The sequence below is a fragment of the Taudactylus pleione genome, unplaced genomic scaffold (assembly GCF_031769625.1).
Source record: "Taudactylus pleione unplaced genomic scaffold, aTauple2 ptg000186l, whole genome shotgun sequence".
Lineage (NCBI taxonomy): Eukaryota > Metazoa > Chordata > Amphibia > Anura > Myobatrachidae > Taudactylus > Taudactylus pleione.
In genome coordinates this window covers 9,797,712-9,819,619 of record NW_028284588.1, presented here as the reverse complement: position 1 = coordinate 9,819,619, position 21,908 = coordinate 9,797,712, and the positions used below count along the sequence as shown (strand labels likewise).

Genomic DNA, 21,908 nt, shown 5'->3' with positions numbered 1-21,908 from the left:
CAATAAATGTGTTGGAACTCAGTACGATTACATTGCTCTGATAGAAGCAACAGAGGGCCTGATTCAGACCCACTCGCGAGCGGCTGTCCGCTCGCAAGTGGGTCGATGTTATGCACTGAGCATGCGCACGACGGAGGGAGCTCCGTCGTGCGCATGCGCCAGACGCGACGAGCGAAGGAAAGTCCTTCGCTCGTTGTGTCCGATCAAAGGGGGCGTGCTGTCAATGTTGATTGACAGCACGCCCCCTTTGGTGGGCGTGCCGGGGGCGTGCCTCCCTGACGGGGGCGTTCCCACGGGAACGCCTCCCGTCAGAAGCCGGCCCACTGACATCACTAGTGATGTCAGTGGGAGTGATTTTGGCTCTGATAGAGCCAAAATCACTCCGGAGCTTGCGGTTGAAAACCTCAACCGCAGGCTCCGGCTCGCAATTTCGATGGTCGCGATGGTCTCGACCATCGCGGCCATCACAAAGCACGCTCGTATAGCCTGTGGGTGGTGACCCACAGCTATACGAGCGTCCGGGAGGACGCTCCATGAAAATGGAGCCCGGCCCTCATTCAGAGCGTGCGCTCTGCTCAGAGCGTACGGCTCTGAATGAGGGCCAGAGTTTCTAAGGACTCGTCTGGTAAGAGTTCAGTCCGACAACGCGATGGCCGTCGCCTACATCAACCGCCAAGGAGGGACTCGGAGTCACATGGCCATGCGAGAAGTAACTTAGATCCTACGGTGGGCCGAGAGCCAGTCCGTAATCCTGTTGGCGGTATTCATCCCTGGTGTGGACAACTGGGAAGCGGATTACCTAAACCGCCAGGATATCCATTCCGGGGAATTGAAGCTTCATCCAGACGTATTCAACGCGCTGATACGTCGATGGGGATGTCCTCAGGTGGACCTCATGGCATCACGATTGAATCGTCAGCTCCCGGTATACGTGTCAAGAACTCGAGATCTGCAGGCAGAGGCAATAGATGCTCTGACAGTTCCGTGGCTCTACGACTTCGTTTACCTTTTTTTGCTCCGATTCCACTTCTTCCTCGACGGCTAAAACTCGAGTCAGTCTGTCATTCTTGTGGCTCCGAACTGGCCTCGGAGAAGTTGGTTCTCGGACCTTCGGTCCCTATTGGCAGACGATTCATGGCCCTTTCCTCTGCGCCCGGATCTGATACAGCAGGGTCTTTCCATACACTCCTACCTAGCGCAACTTCGTTTACCGGGGTGGCTCTTGAACCCGATATCCTAAGACACAGAGGAATCCCAGACTCTGTTATTCCCACCATGCTATGTACCAGGAAACCATTTTCGGCTGCGCATTATCATCGCATCTGGCGTTCTTATGTCTCATGGTGTTCCAGTCGGGATCTTCCCTCTAGGACTTTTCGGTTGTCCCGGTTCTGTTTTTTTTTGCTTCAGACTGGTCTGGATTCTGGCCTTCGTCTTGGAACTTTTAAAGGTGCAGGTTCTGCCCTTTCCATTTTCTTTCAACGGAGATTGGCCCTCATTCCTGAGGTGCAGACGTTTCTTCAGGGGGTCTTGCGTGTGCAACCTCCTTTTTGTACCTCCGATAGCGCCCTGGGACTTGAATTTGGTGTTTCTGTTTCTTCAGTCGTCCATGTTCGAACCTTTTGGAAGAGGTTCATATTAGGTACTTGTCTTGGAAGACTGTCCTCCTCCTGGCTCTGGCATTGGCTCGTAGAGTTTCAGAATTGAGTGCTCTGTCCTATAAGCCACCTTACCTTGTTTCATGCTGATAGGGAGGAACTCCGGATGGTTTCCCAAGGTACTGTCAGTTTTTCATATTATTCAGCCTTATTGTGGCACCGTCTTTGGTGGAGGACTCTGGTGGTTCTTCTACCTCGGATGTGGTTAGAGCTCTCCACATCTATGTTGACAGGACTGCTTCCCTCCGTAAGTCTTGAGTCGTGTTTTTTTTTTGTTTGTTTGTTTTTTGTACTCTATGATGCGGTTCGGAGGGGTTGGCCAGCGTCTAAGCAGACTTTGGCACGTTGGATCCGGTTGACTATTCAGCAGGCTTATGTTAGTGCTGACTGCCGGCCTCCTTCGTCCATTTCGGCTCATTCCACACGTTCTGTGGGTGCGTCATGGGCGGCCGGTAGGGGAGCCTCCACGTCACAATTGTGCCGTGCGGCCACTTGGTCTTCAGTTCACACGTTAGCCAACGTATCAAATTTGTAAAACTTGACAATTTCGGCATCCCATTTTGGCCGCCTAGTTCTGCAGGTGCCGCAGAGCGCTCCCGCCTATGGGGAAAACTTTGGGACGTCCCCAGCGTAAGCACCTCCAGTGTCCCCTAGTGGATGAAAGTGAAAATGGGATTTTGGTACCTACCGGTAAATCCTTTTCTCTGATGCCACAGGGGACATTGGACGCCCACCTCAGCGCTCTTCGCCTGCCTGTTCGGTTTGTTCCGTATGTTGTATGTTTTGAGTATTGTGTGTTCTTCTCTCCCTTTCACTCCGCTTGTTCTCCATCTCCTCTCGGTCTTCATTTTCTAAACTGAGGGCTGATGGGGCATAGAGGGGGAGGAGCTTCACACTTCTAAATTATTTAAAGTGCCGGCTCCAGCTATCCACGCCTCTATACCCCCCAGCGTAAGCACTTCCAGTGTCCCCTGTGGAATCAGAGATAAGGATTTACCGGTAGGTACCAAAATCCCATTATTTCTAATTGTGTTTTCAATGTGTATTAACATGTTTTAGAAGATGATTAAAATTTTCTATATGTAAACCAGACTTCCTATTTTGTATTAGGTTGATTAGCTAATCTTTTTCAGTATAGTGCAATTAATTTAATGGTAGTTGTATGGAATATGTGTGGAGGTTGCAATTCCTCTTTAATTGCTGCTGTCTGAGCTTGGTTCTGACCAAAACATTCAAGGGGCATTATTTGATTAGTGCCATTAGATTTAAGTTGGGTTTTTGGTAAGCTGTATGGTGGAGTGGCCAGACTAAAGCCACTCCTTAGTAAAAAGTACATGGCAGCCTGCCTGGAGTTTTCCAAAATGCACCTGAAGGACTCTCCGACCATGAGAAACAAAATTCTCTGGTCTGATGGGTTGAACTCTTTGGCATCCGTGCCAGGCATTATGTTTGGAGGAAACCGGGCAACACCAGGCCAATCCCATCCCTACAGTGAAGCATGGCGGTGTCAGCATCAATCTGTGGGAATGTTTTTCAGCGGCAGGAACTGGGAGATTAGTCAGGATAGAGGGAAAGATGAATGCAGCAATGTACAGAGACACCCTGGATGAAAACCTGCTCCAGATCGCTCTTGACCTCAGACTGGGGCGACTGTTCATCTTTCAGCAGGACAACGACCCTAAGCACACAGCCAAGATATCAAAGGAGTGGCTTCAGGACAACTCTGTGAATGTCCTTGAGTAGCCCAGCCAGAGCCCAGACTTTAATCTGATTTGAAAATCTCTGGAGAGATCTGAAAATGGCTGTGCACCGACTCTTCCCGTCCAACCTGATGGAGCTTGAGAGGTGCTGCATAGAGGAATGGGTGAAACTGCCCAAAGATAGGTGTGCCAAGCTTGTGGAATCATATTCAAAAAGACTTGAAACTGTAATTGCTGCCAAAGGTGCATCAACAAATTACTGAGCAAAAGTTGTGAATAGTTATGTACATGTGATTTCTTAGTTTTTTTTTTGTTTTGTTTTGTTTTTTTAATTAAATTTGCAAAAATCTCAATTCTACACACAATACCCCATAATGACAACGTGTAAAAAGTTTGAGGACAAAAATGTATTCCTTTTTGGAATAAGGCTGTAACATAACAAAATGTGGAAAAAGTGAAGCGCTGTGAATACTTTCCGGATGCACTGTTTGTATGTGAAACACAATAATAAAACACTGAATGACGTTCGATTACCTTTTAAAAGTGACAACTAGTTGTTAAAATTAAAAAGGAGTTTATTGCAATTATTAACTATGAACATTCTTTATAAAAGTCGAATATTACAGCTTATTTCTTTTTACATTTAAGAAAACCAGAAGATGAACACCACAAAGAATCCAGGTATAGAAAATGATTTATATATAAACTTTTATGTGGGATTTAATCTATCCAGAGTACATAGGGCTCTGGGGATTTTGTATTTAATAAAGATTGCTCCATAATGTGAGCTGGGTACACTCTATACATTGTATACGCAGCGACGGAATGACGTGATATAACCATCGCATGTGCCGTACACACTGCACTATCCGGTTTGCTGTGGTGCAATATATTACGTTCTGCATGTAGCAGAATGGCGTCGTTAATTGCATCATCCCATCTGCTGTGCAGAACATCAGATGTGATGATGCACTGAACAACGGAACGGGCGTACACACTGCACTATCTGTGCAATATATTCTTCCTAACCATTACTGAATGATGTATATAGTACGACAGATCGTATACGGTGTTCCCAGGTTTAGAGAAATCCCAAACGCTTTAACGCAAATTGCTCCACACTGCCCTGAAGCGTTTTGTTCATTACCTTGATTTTTTTGAGTAGTGTGCACACAGCTCATTACGTGCAGAAGGAATTGTGTGTATGGCATCCCCTAACTTTTTTCAGAATGATTAATTACTAGTAATTGTAAACCATATTTTTCCTCTTAAGGGGGCGATTCAATTTGGAGTGTTGGCCACTATTTTCCACCATTTTGACCATTTTACTGGCACCTCACGACCACGATTTCGCATCCTTTTCCTTGCAGCTGTACATGGTGACCTTACATTTAGGGGCAATTCAATTCCAGGCAATGTGCACAGTCCTCATTTACATCCAGTGTTACAGCTTTTGCTCTTTAAATTTATTTTACATACTATTGTACTTTATATACTGTACATGTACATGGGATTGCATTTATCTAGAAGACTTGGGGTATTCAGAATAATGGTTTTATCCACAAATTTGAAGTGCCACAAAACACTTGCAAATCTAATTTCTCCACATGATGTCCCTGGCATTCCTTTTCCTAATTATCTTTTGATAACTTCGCACTGAATCTGTTACCGCAGGAAAAGCACTCTGTGATCAGGCCTTGTATGTATGTATGTATGTATGTAGTATCACCCACCGTTATTCAAAGGGACTAATTGCCAGTAACTGTAAAATAAAAATAAAACCCATTTAAATGAGAATTTTTCTTCTACAGTCATTTACAGCTTTTTCTCTTTACATTCTCTTTACATTTTAGCAAATCAAATGAATACCACAAGGATGCCAGGTAAATAATATTTGTCTGTGTTTATCCAGAATGTTTTCTGAATGAGGGTTTTTCCATTATTTGGACAACCACAAAATGCTTACAAACGGCTCAACATTTTCCCATGTTTATTTACTCAATACCTTTCATTAGTATGTGTACCTGCAGGAGGAAGCACTCCGATATCAGGCGTGTGTGTATGGTATCAACTATTACCGTTCATAGTGACTTAGAAACTTCATACAACATTTTTCCTTATAAATGTGAACAGTCCTCATTGATATTTAGTGCTTTTCCTCTATACATTTCAGAAAACCAGAAGATGAACACTGCAAGGATTCCAGGTATAGATTTGTACTATTTTTACATACTATTGTACTTTATATACATGTACATGGGATTGCATTTATCTACAAGACTTGCAGTTTTCAGAATAATGGTTTTATCCACAATTTGGAGTGCCACAAAACACTTGCAAATCTAATTTCTCCACATGATGTCCCTGGCATTTTTTTCTTCATTAACTTTGATTACTTTGTGTTGCACAGTTCTGTAACTGCAGAAGAAAGCACTCTGATCAGGCTTGTATATATGATATCACATACCATTGATCAAAGTACCTAATAGTAATTGTAAACTTTATTAACCTTTCGTCCTATCTGTGGGACACTGGAATCAATGAACTTGAGTGAGAGGTCTGAGGAATAGGCAGTAAACAGTTAATTCTATTGAGTGTGAAATAACCCTCCCATCTCCACCTACAACTCTATTTTATTTTAGTTCTTGCAGGAGAGGCACAAAAATGTTAGGTTTTTGTTTGTAGTCTTTTGTGTTATTTAGTATTTACCACTGTGGCACCTCAGCACTTTTATGGTGTGGAAGTTTGTGATCTGATTATGGCTTTTTGCCAGACTTTACAAATCTGAGAAAATTCCTCCTCCTAGGGCAGGAAATCCCTCTGCTCTCCTCAAACCGAAGCAGGCAGTTTATCTGAATTTTCACATTTTGAGGATGTACTGGGAGAGGCCTGGTTATAGCCAGAATAAAAGTTGAAGGTTTTGCCAGGTTTGTGGGGGGTGCCACCTACGGTGGATTCCCATATTGCTAGACAGTAATCCCTACATCAAGTTTGGCAGTGTTGAGAGATTCAACGGACCGTAAGATAGAGGCGTTATTGAAATCCTTTTTTGCAGTTACACATTCAGCTCTGAAGTAACCCAGGCTGTGGCTTGGGCAAACGGGGCCATGGAAACATGGATTGATCATTTGGCAGAGTGTGTATAGTCCAGTATCCATTCATCAGATGTTTGTCATAATGGATAATGCTAAAATAGCTTCTGTCTATATGGGCCATGTGTTTGGATACATCCCCTTTTCTTCCGGCATTACAGCCTCGGCTGTTTCTGTCCAGGTTTTTTTTTATTTTGTTTATTTTTATAATTCTTTATTTTAAATGGTCGAATAGAATGTAACACAAAAAGGAGAACAAATACAGGGTCACAAGAAACCCAATACAGACCATATTTTCAACAATGATAGACAAACAAAACTATTCAAAAAATGCTTGGTAAGAAAGAGGGGGGGTAAAAAGAGGACAGGAGGAAGGGAGAAATGAGGGGGGGAGGGGGGAGACTTGACATATCTTCTAGAAAATTAATACATATCAGACATTTTCCGGAGGGTAAACCTCAATCGTTGGCCACGGGTCCATGCACCAAGTGTGCTGAAGGAGAAGGGGGACTGCGCTCAGCGGGCAACCAGGGAGTCCAAACTTGAGAAAAGCATGCCCCCGATTATGGAGGTAATAAGTTATATCTCCTCCATGGTAGCAATATGCCAAATCTGACTTAAGTACAGAGAGGAGGGGAGGTCTTTTTCCAATTTAGAGCAATAAGAGATTTTGCTGCTGCTAATATGTGTGCAACTAACTTTTTGGAAAATTTATCAATATTCGGGGGTGGGTAGCACAATAAAAATATCCAAGGAGCTTCCAGAAGGGAATTTAGTAGATTATGGACAGAGTCCCAGAAGGGAACAATATAGTACCCCTGCAGCCACAGCCCCGCCAACAATCTGGTGAAGAGGATGGGAACATTTTATGAAGTCTTTCAGGAGTATAGTACCACCTGTAATAAATTTTATATGCGTTCTCTTTAATTTTGGTTGCAATAGAACTTTTGGCTATCCCCAGTCTCATGTCGTCCCAGGCCTCAGCATCTGGAGGAGAACCAAGATCTCGTTCCCAAGCATTTTCGTGAGTGCTAAGAGAGGGAAGAGTAGCATCCAAAAGAAGAGCATAAATCTGGGAAATTAGACCTTTAGACAAGGGGTAATGTCTACAGAGATTTTCAAAAGGAGTAAGGGCATGGAGGACAGCTAGTGGAGGTAATGATTGTAAAAAATGGCGAATTTGAAAAAATTCAAAAGGTTTAAGCGTCTGCCAATGTTACAACTAAAACTTCCATCCCAGAGATAACCATTGACCCTGGTCAGAAAAGTCAGTGGGGAATCTAAGGCCTGCATTAATCCACCTATGGGACCTCAAAGTAGAGGAACCAGGAGGGAACAGGGGGTTATACCAGATAGGAGTTAGAGGAGATACCGGAGAAGAAAGATTCATTTTGTGTGAGTAGAGACCCCAGAGTCTGAGGTCAAATTTAATAGTGGGGAGTAATTTGGATGCGGAAGGTCAGTGTGCGGGTAGTGTGCCCCATAAAGTTAAGTCTGGGAGAGTAATATAGGCAGATTCAATATCCAACCATGAAGTAAAACCTGGAGGAGAGTATGAGGCAACAATATGGGAAAAATGGGAGGCGAGATAATAAAGTTTAATATTAGGAAGACCTCTCCCACCTCTTACAACCGAACCTTTCCAAAATTTTAACCTCAATTCTCGGGGGTCTGTGATTCCAAACAAAACGAATCAGGGCTTTTTGAATATTACTTAGAAAAACAGCGGGAACAGTTACGGGGAGAGTCTGAAAAAGATAAAGCCATTTTGGTATAACATTCATTTTGACAGCTATGATCCTACCCAACCACGAGATAAGACGATTCCAGGAATTTAAATCTGCGTGCATTTTAGATAGAGGTATAAAATTTTCATGATAAAGAGAGTCATAATGGGAAGTTGAGTATATCCCCAAGTACTTGATCTTTTTGGGCTGCCACTTAAAATTAATTTGTAGGTTTTCAGCATCTTGTGGGGAAACATGGATAAGCATGGCTCTGATTTGGAGTAATTGATTTTATACCCAGAGACAGTGCTATAGAACCGAAGAACAGAAAAAAGGTTGGAGAGAGATTGCCGGTTGGGTCAGGGATAAAAGGATATAGTCTGCGCAAAGAGAGATCTTAGGCTCCAAAGTGCCAACTTGAACCCCCCGAATAACAGGATGGGATCTAATATGGGAGGCCAGCGGTTCAATTATGAGGGCGAACACCAAGGGGGATAAAGGGCAGCCCTGCCTCGTACCGTTGCTAATATTGACTGGGCCTGAGGGAGTACCATTAATCAGGACCGTAGCAGAGTGGGTAGAGTATAGTGCCAGAAGGCCAGTGAGAAAGTGACAAGACACGCCATAAGCTTCGAGAGCGGCTTTCATAAAATCCCAGGAGATCCTATCAAATGCTTTTTCAGCATCTAGAGAGAGTAAAATAGTAGGGAATCTCCTGGAATTTTAAATATGAATAAGATCAATAGCGCGTCTGGTGTTATCCCTCGCCTGGCGCCCCGGTATAAAGCCCACTTGATCATAGTGAATCAGGGAGGAGAGGAATTATTTCAGGCGAGGGATTTTAGCAAATATTTTCAAAACCAAATTAAGGAGGGAGATAGGCCTGTAGCTAGCACAGTTAAGTGGGTCTTTGCCTTCCTTGGGAATCGCCACAATTTTGGCTTCCAGCATTTCAGAAGGGAAAGGATTGCCCTGAAGAACCTTATTAAAGAGAGTATAAAGATGGGGAACGAGTAAATCTGAAAAATTTTTTGTAATATGCCGCTGTAAATCCATCTGGGCCTGGGTTTTTACCGTTTTTTTGTGATTTTATAGTATGTTCAATCTCCTCAGCTGATATCTCAGAATTAAGGAGTTCTATAGCGGTAGAAGTTAACTTGGGCAAATTGGAGCTAGCAAGAAAATCAGAACTCAAGTTAGACTGAGATAGAGGAGATGAAGTGGCTGGGGGAGGGATATTATACAGATCAGAGTAGTAAGATTGAAAGGCATTTCTAATGGCCGCAGGATCATAAACCAGTTGGTGGTGACAGTCACGGATCGAAATAATATTTTTATGAGTCTAAGCAGATCGAAGACGAGATGCAAGAATTTTATCTGCTTTATCCCCTTTCTCATAAAAGGATTGGCGAAGTCAATTAAGATGTTTTTGCCACCCATTTGGAGAGAAGCAAATCCAATTTGGATTTAGTCGTTTGGAGTTCCGACAGGATAGTAGGATCAGGAGATAGTTTATGTTGCGACTCCAGAGTTTGACGTTTGATGGAAAGTTTATTAATCTGGGTGAAAGATTCTTTTTTGTTTTTGGAGGCCACGCTAATCAAATGTCCCCTCAAGACTGCTTTATGTACCACCCATAGGGTAGATCTGCAGTATCATTTAGAGCAAAATAATCAGAAATTTGTGCCCGTAGTCGGGATAAAAAAATGTATAATCGCGAGCGGAAGGTTCTTACACTCCAAAAATCACACAGGAGCTGAGACTTCATGAGACAGAGGAGAGACTTAGAATGTTGGGAAGCCGATGAGGTAGAGGCTGAGGCAGCAGGAGCAGAACGGTCCAAAGTGGGGCTTAGAACAGCATTAAAATCGCCAGCAACAATGAGTTCCCCTTGACGCACTCGAGTAAGAAGAGTGTAACTTGGCAAAAAATAAATTTTGGTGTTGATTGGGAGCATAAATATTTACTAGTGTACATAAAGTATTGTTAAGCTTCCCAACCAATACGAGGAAACTGCCTTCTTTATCAACATGGGTGTCAATAAGTTCAAAAGTGAGATGGCGAGCAAATAAAATCTCTACACCCTGTTTTTTAGCGTTATGATCACAGGCATAAGTATCTGGATATGGCTTACAGCGTAATTCGGGGTGGGCATTATACAAAAAGTGGGTTTCTTGAAGGTAAACCAGGTCGGCTTTTATGAAGCTTAAGGGGAATTAAAAAGGTTCCCACGCTTTTGGGGGCTGTTGAGCCCTTTTACATTAAAATAGAGAACACTGAAACCCATGGGCAACCGGCAAGGGCAACATGCAAAAATATAAAAAATAGAGACCAGGACATGTCCTGATCATAAAAGGAAAAAAAAAGAGAAGACAAAGGGGAAAAGAGAGGGATCGGGTGGTCGGCTGGCAAAATAGGCCAGGACCAGTGGCGCTGACAAAGGGGAAGGATACTACGTGTCTGAGGGACACCTAGGTCAGCTAGGGGGCTGAAAATAAATAAAAATAAAAAAAATATATAAACAAAATTGTCCTAAATAAGAAAGAGAAAAAAAAAAGTCAAAGATAAAACCAACTCACAAGAACATAGTAACAAACAGTGAGAAAAGGCACCCTGAAATAACATAAACCTATCATAATAAATTTAAAGTGTGCAGAAAATTAGTCAGGCAAAAATAATGACCAGTGAAGGTCATTGTATCACCAAAAATTACCGTATGAAACAAATGAGAACCTTGGGGTCGAAAATCAAGTTACAGGGGGCGGAGTTGAGGAAGCCTGTGAGGAGGGGACAGTGGACCACTCCAAATCGGGAGGAGTCTTCTTTGGTCTCTGCGGGAGTGCAGGTGTTGTTGAAGAATCACTATGTTCCTTGTGGATACCCAGTTTAGAAAGCAGAGATTGGGCCTCGTCGGAAGATCTGGCAGTGAGCATTTTTCTCTGATGCCACACCAGGATACAGAAGGGGCAACCCCACCGATATTTGATGTTCTGGTGAAGTAATGGGTCTAAAATCTCTGCGTTTGGCTAATGTGATCGAAGAGAGGTCTTGGAAGATTTGTAGGGTGGAATTATCAAAGGATATAGGGCCTGATTCAGACCCACTCGCGAGCGGCTGTCCGCTCGCAAGTGGGTCGATGTTCTGCACTGAGCATGCGCACGACGGAGGGAGCTCCGTCGTGCGCATGCGCCAGACGCGACGAGCGAAGGAAAGTCCTTCGCTCGTTGTGTCTGATCAAAGGGGGCGTGCTGTCGATGTTGATTGACAGCACGCCCCCTTTGGTGGGCGTGCCTAAGGGAACGCCTACCGTCAGAAGCCGGCCCACTGACATTACTAGTGATGTCAGTGGGAGTGATTTTGGCTCTGATAGAGCCAAAATCACTCCCGGCCTTGCGGTTGAAAACCTCAACCGCAGGCTCCGGCTCGCAGTTTCGATTGTCGCGATGGTCAAGACCATCACGGCCATCAAACTGCACGCTCGTATAGGCTGTGGGTGGTGACCCACAGCTATACGAGCGTCCAGGAGGACGCTCCATAGTTATGGAGGACGGCCCTCATTCAGAGCGTGCGCTCTGCTCAGAGCGTACGGCTCTGAATGAGGGCCATAGAGTCAAGTCGTCGGGCTTCCCTCATGACTGCCTCCTTCGCAGTGAAGTAATGCATTCTGAGAAAAACATCTCTGGGTTGAGAGATATCTTGTGAGCGAGGGCGTAGAGCCCGATGGGCACAATCCAAAAGGAGGTGATCTTCGGGAGTTTCAGGAGCAAGCTTGGTAAAGAGACGTTTAAGGTAAAGTTCAAGGTGCGCTTGTTCAACCTCCTCCGGGTTCCCCCGAATTAAATTATTCCTCCGCGCCCTATTGTCTTGATCCTCATGGCCTTCTTGTAGTTGGGATATGTCTTGGCGCATTTGATGGAAGTCAGTCTCGAAAGACTACTGGAACGATACTACCTCCTCTACTCGTCTCTCAAGTGTTCAGTTCTGCCACCAATTTCTGCAATATCTGCTTTCAGTGAGTGAAGGGCTTGAACCGAGGTCTTCACCTCTTTAACTTCTTTAAGTAGGGAGAGAAAGTCTCGTCGGGTGATGGGCGCACAATCATCATCCTCAGATTCCGAGCCCAACTGGACATTAGAGTGTTCAGGTGTGGTAGGTCTAGGGTGGGCAGAGGTGCTTCGCCTAGTGAGGAATGAGGTGAAGTCACCACCGGGTGTTTTTTTATTTCCTCTAGGCATTGTGTGATAGAGCAGCAGGGGTGGTCACAAAGAAAATATGGAAAGTGTTGCTTCGCAGGCTTAGCTCAGGGCCAAGAGGGATAAGAAATAAACTTTAAAAAAAAACATTAGGGGACCGGAGGTCACCATTAGAATAAAATCTCTAAAAATAATTGACAACACTGGAGAGACCTTCTGCTTTAAACAAAATACTGGAGTGCAATTACAGAAAATGGACACGAGGGAGCTCCGACACCAAAGATGAGCAGCAAAGGCCAGTTAAAGATTCTTTGAGGGGAAAGTAAAGGGGCAGGGAGACCACAAATAAAGGGATCAAAATATATATATAGTGTGTGTGTGTGTGTGTGTTCTTGATGGGAGAAAAAAAAAAAGTAATGTAAGGGATAAAAAATAATGGGCAGATGAAAGGGAATGTCCCCACTGTCCAGAGGACCCACCACTCACATCTGAGTATAGGGCAGCTGGTCGGCTATAGTGCACCAGGTGGAGAGCAACACACACCGAGCAGGGGCTAGGCAGGTGCAGGAGCCTTGACAGGAGAGGACCCAGAGAGCAGGTGATCGGGCTCTCAGGATGGTAATCCTGCAGCAGCGTGGACAGTGAGGCTGCGGGCGGGCACCACAGGAGGCGGCGGTTCCACACTTCCGGCCGCGTGTTTGGGGACTGAGCTCTGCTGTGTGCAGGGAGCCGGAGTCCAGCTGTAGGATCTGCTGCAGCGGTAAGAGGGTCAGCGGGTCAGCAGGAAGCTTGTTGGGGGATGTCCGATAGAGGTCTCGAAAGTGCTGCCGGCGGCTGGGAACACGCCGGGCCCAAACATAAATCGAGGCCCTGGCTTCAGAAGGATGTGAGGGCCTCAACCCGGCAGGGGCATATGATATGCCCCCCGATTCTGAGGGTCACAACACTCGGGACAGGGAGGTGGCAGGGAGTCAGCAGGGTCAGGTGTGAGTTACCAGGAGCGGGTAGAGGATGCAATGAGAGGATTTGTAGATGCCAGTCGGGAACTCTGTAAAGGCACGTCTGCCCTGTCAGGTGATTTTTGTGGTTAATGTCATGGCAGGCGTACCTGGAATCTAAGAAAACCCTGGAAGCGATTCGGGTTGAGGGTAAGTGACTTTTGGTCCAGAATTGGATTGCATCATTTCACAGGTGACAGGAAGTAAGAGTCCTTACCTTCTGGTATTTCCTCTTAGGGCTAAAACTCCTTGATTTGGTCTTGGGCTACATTCTCTAGGGTGCAGTCATGTGCTTATGGAAGGAGAAATGTCAGGGGGCACAGGGCCATGACACTAGATGTTCAGAAACCAAGCCAAGTGTCTTCAACGTGGAGCGCAGCCTGGTTCTGGACTGCTTGGTAGTAGGATCTCGTCTGCTTCAGTTTCTCTGGCTCCTTCTTCAGAACAACCTCTGATCTTTGGGTCAGAGGTGTGATGCTCCGAAGACACATTTTAGATCTTGCGGGTCCTCAAAAGCTCAGTTTTATTCTACTCTTCTGCTAAAAGACCTGGTCACAATAGTGGCTCTGGAACAGACAGTGCTAACACTGCTGACATAAGGATTCTTTGTTGTGGTTCTGCAAGGTCAAGGATTGTTGGGATTCTACTCCAACCTTCTTCTGGTTCTAAAAACCTGCTGCTCTTTGTCGACCACTTCTCTGTCTCGAAGGTTTGAACTGTTTACACATTCAAGATGGTATATCTGTGTTCAGCCATTGCTTCAATGATGTGCATGGAATTTCTAGCATCATTGGACTTCAAAGATGCTTATTTACATGTACCAATCTGGACAGGAGCTCACGAGCTTCTCAGGCTTGGAGTGGGTCTTCTGCATTACCAGTTTCAAGCCTTAGCCTTTGGGATTGTTATGGCTCCAAGGGTACTTAAAGTTATTGTAGCCATGGTTGCTTGCATTCGGAGACATGGCATTACCATTTTCCTTTACTTCGATGACTTGCTGATCAAGGCAAGGTCCAGTGCACAGCTCAGCCTTAATTGCAGGTTGTAATAGATACTTTTAAGAAGCACAGCTGTATCGTTAATTTCTATAAGTCCAAGCTGGTACCTTCCCAGCGTATGGTCTTTTTAGGTATGCTGTTGAACATAACTTGTCAGTGTTCCTTCCAGAGGGAAGAGTCTGCAGTCTCCTCACCAAATTCTACTTCGCTGGTCCAGACTGGACCCGAGACTGTATAAAAAGTTGTTGAGGCTTTCTCTTCAGACATGTGAGTCCCTCCTCTGGTTTCCTCAGAAACAAAATCTGACAATGGGTTTCCAGATCAGACCCTGGTCACAACAGATGCCAGTGTATCTGGTTGGGGGCGTATAACTTGAGGCTGCAGTTTCAAGGCAACTGAATTTTAAAATCAGTATTCTGGAACGAAGGGCCTGATTCAGAGCCAGACGCTCTTTCAGAGCGCTCGCTCTGAATCGGGGCTTTTTTTTTTTTTTTAGGAGCTGGCCGCTCGCTAAGCTGTGGGTGACCACCCACAGCTTTTGCAAGCAGCCAGGTGATGGTCGCGACCATCAGGCCTGTGACGAGACCCTTGTAGTAGGGTCTCGTCCATCGCAAGCCCCAGTGAGCTCACTACTGACATCACTCGTGATGTCAGTAGGGCCTCCCCCCAAACGGCAGGCGTTCCTTCGGGAAAGCCTCCGTTTGGCCAGCCACCCCCCCGACCCGCCTACCAAACGGGGCGAGCTGTCAACTTCCTACCTATGTATCTGTCTGTTATTACCCAGTTTTGTTCTATTAATGTTTACAATTGTAAAGCGCAACGGAATATGCTGCGCTATATAAGAAACTGTAAATAAAATAAAACATCGAGCCGGTCTTGGTTCTGGAAATACAGGGGGAAAAATGCGTAGGGTTCCCCTGTATTTACCAGAACCAGCATCGGACCCTTTCTAGCTGGGGGGAGGGTTTCTCCAGGCTCCCCCAGCCGAAGCATCACTCCTGACCGCTAGTCAGCCCAGACCGGGGATCCCTGGGGAGCTCCAATAAAGGGGTCCCACTCTCCAAGGCACCCCAGGCTGATAGCCCGGGGCTATCCCTGGCAACCCTGGGCGGTTAGTGCTGCGTTGATTTTGTAAAGTTAAGTTATTGGCTTTTAACTACAGTTCCCGGCAAGCCACTCCCCCCCGCATGCTGGTACTTGGAGAACCACAAGTATCAGCATGCGGGGCATTACGGTTCCGCTGGTACCTGTAGTTTCACAACAGCCATACTAAAAAAAGCACAGAACACACACCGTGGAAAAGTAAAAATGTATTAAAACATATATGCGCACACACACATGTACTCTCACATGCATACACACTATCTCACATACTTGCCTAGTGTCCCTGAAGCCATTCTGTCCTCTTCTCCAGTAGATTATCCAATGGAGTACCTGTAATAAAAAATCCATACTCTCCTCCTCCTATGCGTGGTTTGTCCTCTTTGTTCCAAAGTAGGCAATCCAGGGTCTTGGCAAAAAGACCCATGGACCATTTTTTCTGTGTTTTATACACAGATGCAGGCTCGGATCTGAATGATCCGTGATACCTGTATCAGTCTGCTGCTAACGCCTATGGGTCCCAGCCACAGCTAACGCTTCGTATCTTTATAATGGCGTATTTGTGAGGTTTTAGTTTAAAAAATAAAACTTTCTCAATTACCTAAACCCCAAAAGCGCCTACCCTGGAACAATAGCTACCTAATAAAACAAACCCAAAGTGTAAATTTGCCCCCTACCCTGAGTTATGCCTTCCCAAAAATCCCCCATAGAGAACAGCAGAAAAGTGGTCCTAATTGAGTGTTAGAAAATACTGACAGTTGGAAATTTAAATTACTCCCAAGTCCTAATTTTATTTTTATATTTTTGTACTGAAATTTGGCATGCAGCATCGAGCGACAGTTCTACCAGCCCATGCCAAATTTCAGCTCCGTACCTCCAATAGCTGTTAAGGTGTTGCCCTTTAAACACCATGCCCCATTGGAATTTGTCTATGGGGAAACTAATTTTTTTTCGCAAGATTACCCCTACGTCACTCGTCCCCTGTATTTTGGCAACCAAGATTGGCTCTGATTAGCCTGGTGCTGGTTGTGCTTAATACAGGGAAGCCCTACGTAGTTTTTCCTGTGTTTAGCACAACCCGCACTGGGGCTCCAAAGCCCGATGCTGGTTGTGCTATGGAGGCATGTCTGTGTGTGTGTGTGTGTGTGTCGCCTGAGGACGGGCCAATAAAGCCCGAAACATTGCTTGTTTAAGGAACTTTGAGTTGTGTTTACTAGACCGCTGAGTGCCGCACTTTGTTTGTTTTTTAAAAAGTGGGAAGCACATATAGAAACCGTTGTAATTCCTACATCGTTCACCTGATTTGGATGTAATTACCCTCAAATTAAATCTGAAAGTCTGCAGTTAAAGCACATCTTGCTTGTTTCTTTTCAAAGCCATTGTGGTGGTGAATAGAGGCCAAAATATGAAAATTCTGTCATTGTCCCAATATTTATGCACCTGACTGTATATACTCACATTTGTAATTTATATACATGTATGTTGGGGTGCCTTTATCCAGAATGCTTTGGTAAATGGCCTTTTCCATTACATGGAGAACCACAAATATCTACATGATGTCCCTGGTATGTGTGTATTTTTGTTTTTTTCTTTTAATTGTCAGACGTGTGTGTGTGTCATCACCTAGCATTTCTAGTGACTTTTAGTAGTTGGATGCATTATTTACATGTACCAATCTGGACAGGAGCTCACGAGCTCTAAATGTGAGCAGTTTCCGTATACATCCAGCTTTTTCTCTCTTTACATTTAAGAAAACCAGTGGATGAACACAGCAAGAATCCAAGGTATAGAATATTTTTTTTTTTATGTATACACGCTTGTACTTTTATACACATATATGTGGGGTGCATTTATTCAGAATAGTTTCTTCTTCATGCCATAGGGGACACAGGCATAGACCATGTGTATAAGCTGGAGTAGAGGAATCTGGGCAACAACTAGTTAAGATTTGTTTCCCTACAGCCCTGGCTCCTCCTTCTCTATACCCTGTCCCCAGGCAGGCCAGTTTAGTTTGGTGCCATGCAGGAGCAGGCACTGTTTCTAGAGACTGCCTTAAGCAGTCTAGCTTTTTCTTTACTTTTATATGTATGAATGGGCAGCGCTAGATATCCTTATAAGACTGCCACTCCACAGACACCCTGCGTCAGCGGCCACAGCATTGTAAAGTGGATCAGTATCTTCGGCCGGCCCCCAACACACATCAGGGACCCACAGGTGGTGCTCACAAGATAAGACCGACTCCCTGCTTGCAGGAAGCCATGTTGCTGGGGCTGTCACCACCAGTGTGGAAGACCACTGGCGGTGCCAACAGCAGTTGGCCAGACTACCTGGCACCTCCGCAAGACCACCAGGACACAGGTTCTTGTTAAACAAGGAGGAGGTTGGCTCTCCCCATTAGCTCCTCCCCTAGCTCCCTTGGAGCATTCCATCAGTAAAGGCAGCAGACCATAGGGATTCTCCTCCTCTCACTCCCTTCCCACACGAAGACTGAGCGGCCATTTTAATCTGTGCCTGCTTCAGTTAGTCTCCGGAGAGCAGTAACGGGCTCCTTCCTCCCTGTATACCTCCTCTGTTATGTTATAGACTAAGCTCCTTCCTGCTGAGTGGGGTTTGGATTGTTGAGCATCAATTGTAGCCTTGGTGGCAGCGTCCAAGATTACCTTCCTCCCTTCTGCGGCATCCCCTAGGTCGCGAATGTCTAGTTTTTGCTCCTTTCATCCTAGGGAAAAGCCAAGGGCCATCCTTTTCTCAAGGTCTCAGGGTTATTTTTCCAAGGGTTCCAAGCACCCGCTAAACAACCCTGGTGTACTAGATACCTGCTGGTAGACCAGGGCTGTGGTACGACCACAAAGCCTACTGAGAAGCCTGCTGCTTGACAGGGCTGCCTCCACCTGGAGGGGTCACAGCGTGGGAGGCCGACTTCTGCTGTTCTCAGAGTCCTGGATTGAGACCATGTCTGATGCCTGGGTGCGAGGTGTTGTCTCCCTGGGCTACGCCCTAGCCTTTTGGGAGCGACTTCCGAACTATCTGAGAGTTGGCTACTGATCAACATTCTGGAACTCCAAGTGCTTTCAGAGGTCTCTGGCTTGGCCACTTCTCCAGCATCTTCCTTGCCAGGTACAATCTGACACCGCGACTGCCGTCGCCTACATTAACCATCAGGCCGGCACTCGCAGCCATGGCGTCATGAAGGAGGTGAGTCGCATTGCTATCTGGGCAGTGTCATCTTCCGGCTCTTTCGGCAGTCTTCATCCCCTGAGTCCAGAATTGGTAAGTGGACTTCCTCAGCTGCTATGGCGTCCACTCGGGCAAATGCGTGCTTCATCCAGACGACTTTCAGCTCCTCGTTCATCTCTGGGGGTTGCCAGACATTGACTTGATGGTGTCTTGGCACAACCACAAGCTACCAAAGTACTACACCTGCACCAGGGATTCGGGAGCTTTTCTGGTAGGACATCTTGACGGTACAGTGGGAGTTCAATTCCCGATCTCGTTCTGCGGGTCCTCCTCAAGTTGAAGTTGGAGGGTGGCACTGTAATCCTGGTTGCCCCTGATTGACCACGGCGGGCTTGGTACGCAGATCTCCTTGGCCTCACCGTCAACGCTCTGCTGTGTTGTTTTCTGTGGCTGGATTGTCTGCCTCAGGCCTGTGACTCCATCCGGATCTGGGCGGTCTCGCGTTGACAATGGTGGCTCTTGAGAGCTAAGGGGTTCTCCAGGTCGGTCATTCGTACTGTGCTGTATGCCCGTAAGCCTTCCTTTGCCAGAATTTATCCCAAAAAAATTACAGCTCTGAAATGTTATTCGTTCCCACTGAAATACAATCCAAAAAATACACTTTTTAAAATCTAACAATTAGCTTTGGCCTTAAATTTCTGTCATAAGGAAGTGAGGTAGGGAAATAGTTATGACAACAAATGTAGCTTGAAATGTGCTGAAAATAATGTTGGTGGTTCTTTTTTTTTTTTTTTTTTTTTCTTATACCAGCTTTCTATGACTCTTCTGAGATGAGAGATTGCATTTACCACAAACGTCCGCAGCAGAGAAAAATATCATACACCATGATACAAAAATGGCCGCCATCTTCATATGATCGGTTAAAAATAAAGTAATAGTGGTTTCTGACTACTAACTTAAGCTGGGCATCCACTATACAATTTTCTGTCAGATATCTGTCCAATCTGTCTGGCTGGAATGAAAGCCTGGTAATGTATGGGAGCAAATGACAATTGTCCATTTGCTCATAAACACTGGAAAATAGCCAAAAATGGTTGTTCAGACAAATTGGTTAAAACACACAAATCTAACCAATTTGAAACATTTTTTTTGGTCCTTTTTTCAGTGTTTAAAACCATATGATGGACTGTAATTTGCTCCCATACATTACAAGGTTTTCATTCTAACAAGCCAGATTGGACAGATAAAATTGTATAGTGGATACCCGCCCAGCTTTACAGTGGTCATCGCGCACACAAAATGGTCAAGCAACCAGGGCTGGACCACTCCACATGGATTGACAGTTAACTGGGATTATTACTTGGGGTATTAACCTTGTGATCATTGTTGGTCTTTTAGTATTGTGATGTGCGTGTATATATAAGTACCTTTTACTGCAATGTTTCTCAAGAATTTAGGCAGTAACGGACGGGTTTACTAAGATTTGTGTCTTTGGTTTTTTGCAAAGATTATGGACTCTTGGATGCAAAAAAACCTCCAAACTCATTCCTTCCAGTACTACAGTCATTCCTTCCATGGAGGAAGGAGAATTCCTGGCCTCCATAGATATCAAGGATGCCTTCCTCCATATTCCTATATGGAGGGGTCCTCAACATCTTCTGTGGTTTGCAGTGGGGCATCAGCATTGTCAGTTTCAGGCTCTGCCATTCGGTTAGGCCTCTGCTCCCAGAGTCTTTACAAAGGTTATGGCACAGGTGATCTCCCTACTCCGTAGTGGGTGGGTTAAATGTGTTGCCTTATCTGGACGATTTATTGCTAAGGGCATCCTCAATAGCCCTATTGCAACAACATCTTCAGATTACCTTAGGCATGCTCCAGAGATTCGACTGGATCATCAATTTCCCACAAATCAAATTTAATTCGTCCCAGTGTCAGTGTTTCTTCCGCAGGTAAAGATTCAGGATCTTCAATCCAGAATACGGACCATTTTACAGATGTCTCATATCTCGGTCCACAGGGCTATGCAGCTACTGGAAAAAATGTTGGCTTCATTTGAAGCCATTCCTTTTGCCAGATTTCATGCCCGTCCAATGCAAAACCAATTACTTTGATGGTTGAAGCCAGACCTTCGATTAAACAGGCAGACGTTCAGATTATTTCTTCAGAGCTGGAATTCACTTCGGTGGTGGCTACAGGATGCAAAACTGAACTGGGCTTGCCAATTGTCAGTAATAAATTGGACCATTGTCTCCCCAGATGCCAGCCTAACAGGCTGGTGGACGGTGGTTCTAGACAGGCACCTACAGGGTTGTTGGTTTGTCCAGGAAGCATCTTTCCATCAATATACTGGAATTAAGGGCAATTCGATATGCATTGGTTCAGGCTCAATGCCATCTAAGGAGCCTACCAGTGCAAATCCAATCAGCAATGCCATGGCAGTTACTTGTATAACTAAGCAGGGTGGCACAAGCAGCTGGCAACAATGAGGGAGTTTTCTCACAACCTTCATTTGGGCAGAAAATTGTGTTCATTCTGGTGGCTCCAGACTGGCCACGCCGTCATTGGCACACAATTCTTCGAACCATTGTTGACAGACGTTCCGTATAGTCTGCCCCTGCGTCCAGATCTGTTAGGTCAGGGTCCATGCGTCACCCCGATTTTGCGCCTCTTGGCTTTGACGCCATGGTTCTTGAACCAATATCATTAGGGCCAAAGGGTTTTCAGAATCATATATATATATATATATATATATATATATATATATATATATATTTATTATGCACACGGGATGGCACTCAAATAAGGTTGTTGGCAGGGGGGGGTGCCTGGTTCAAATTTTTTTTTTTTTTTTAAATATCAACACACTGTCACTAAGCAAGCTGATAGCCCACAATGTAGACAAAAAGAACCAGCACTCACGTTTAGATGAATCCACGGGTTTATTCACATGAAAAAGAAAAATACATGCAGCATCAGCTGACAGTAGCCCAGGGGTATAGTATAGGGGAGGAGCTGGAGCTGCTGGAAGAAAAAGCTAGTTTATGCCCTGACTCCTCTACTCTAGCCTATACCCATGGTCTATGCTGGTGTCCCCTATGGATTCTAGAGAAAAGGATTAACCAGCTAAGAACATAAAACTATTATTCAGAAAAAGTAGATTTATCGTTAATTTGGAGTACCACAAAACACTTAGAAAATCTCATTTCTATACATGATGTCCCTGGCATTCCTTTTCTTAATTATATTTTGATAACTTTGCACTGA

General features: G+C 45.1%; 1 protein-coding gene across 8 annotated transcripts in view; it reads left to right on the top strand.

Annotated features, from left to right (window-relative positions):
* LOC148519653 (uncharacterized) overlaps positions 1–21,908 on the top strand; it is a 146,023-nt gene that overhangs the window by 52,850 nt on the left and 71,265 nt on the right. For 7 of the 8 annotated variants that reach the window (XM_088476312.1, XM_088476313.1, XM_088476317.1 and 4 more), the window contains 4 exons: positions 4,007–4,039; positions 5,212–5,241; positions 5,532–5,564; positions 17,219–17,251. In XM_088476312.1, coding sequence (XP_088332438.1) covers positions 4,007–4,039; positions 5,212–5,241; positions 5,532–5,564; positions 17,219–17,251 — 129 coding nt within the window. The remainder of the gene's footprint in view (positions 1–4,006; positions 4,040–5,211; positions 5,242–5,531; positions 5,565–17,218; positions 17,252–21,908) is intronic. The other variant, XM_088476316.1, reaches the window with a different exon arrangement.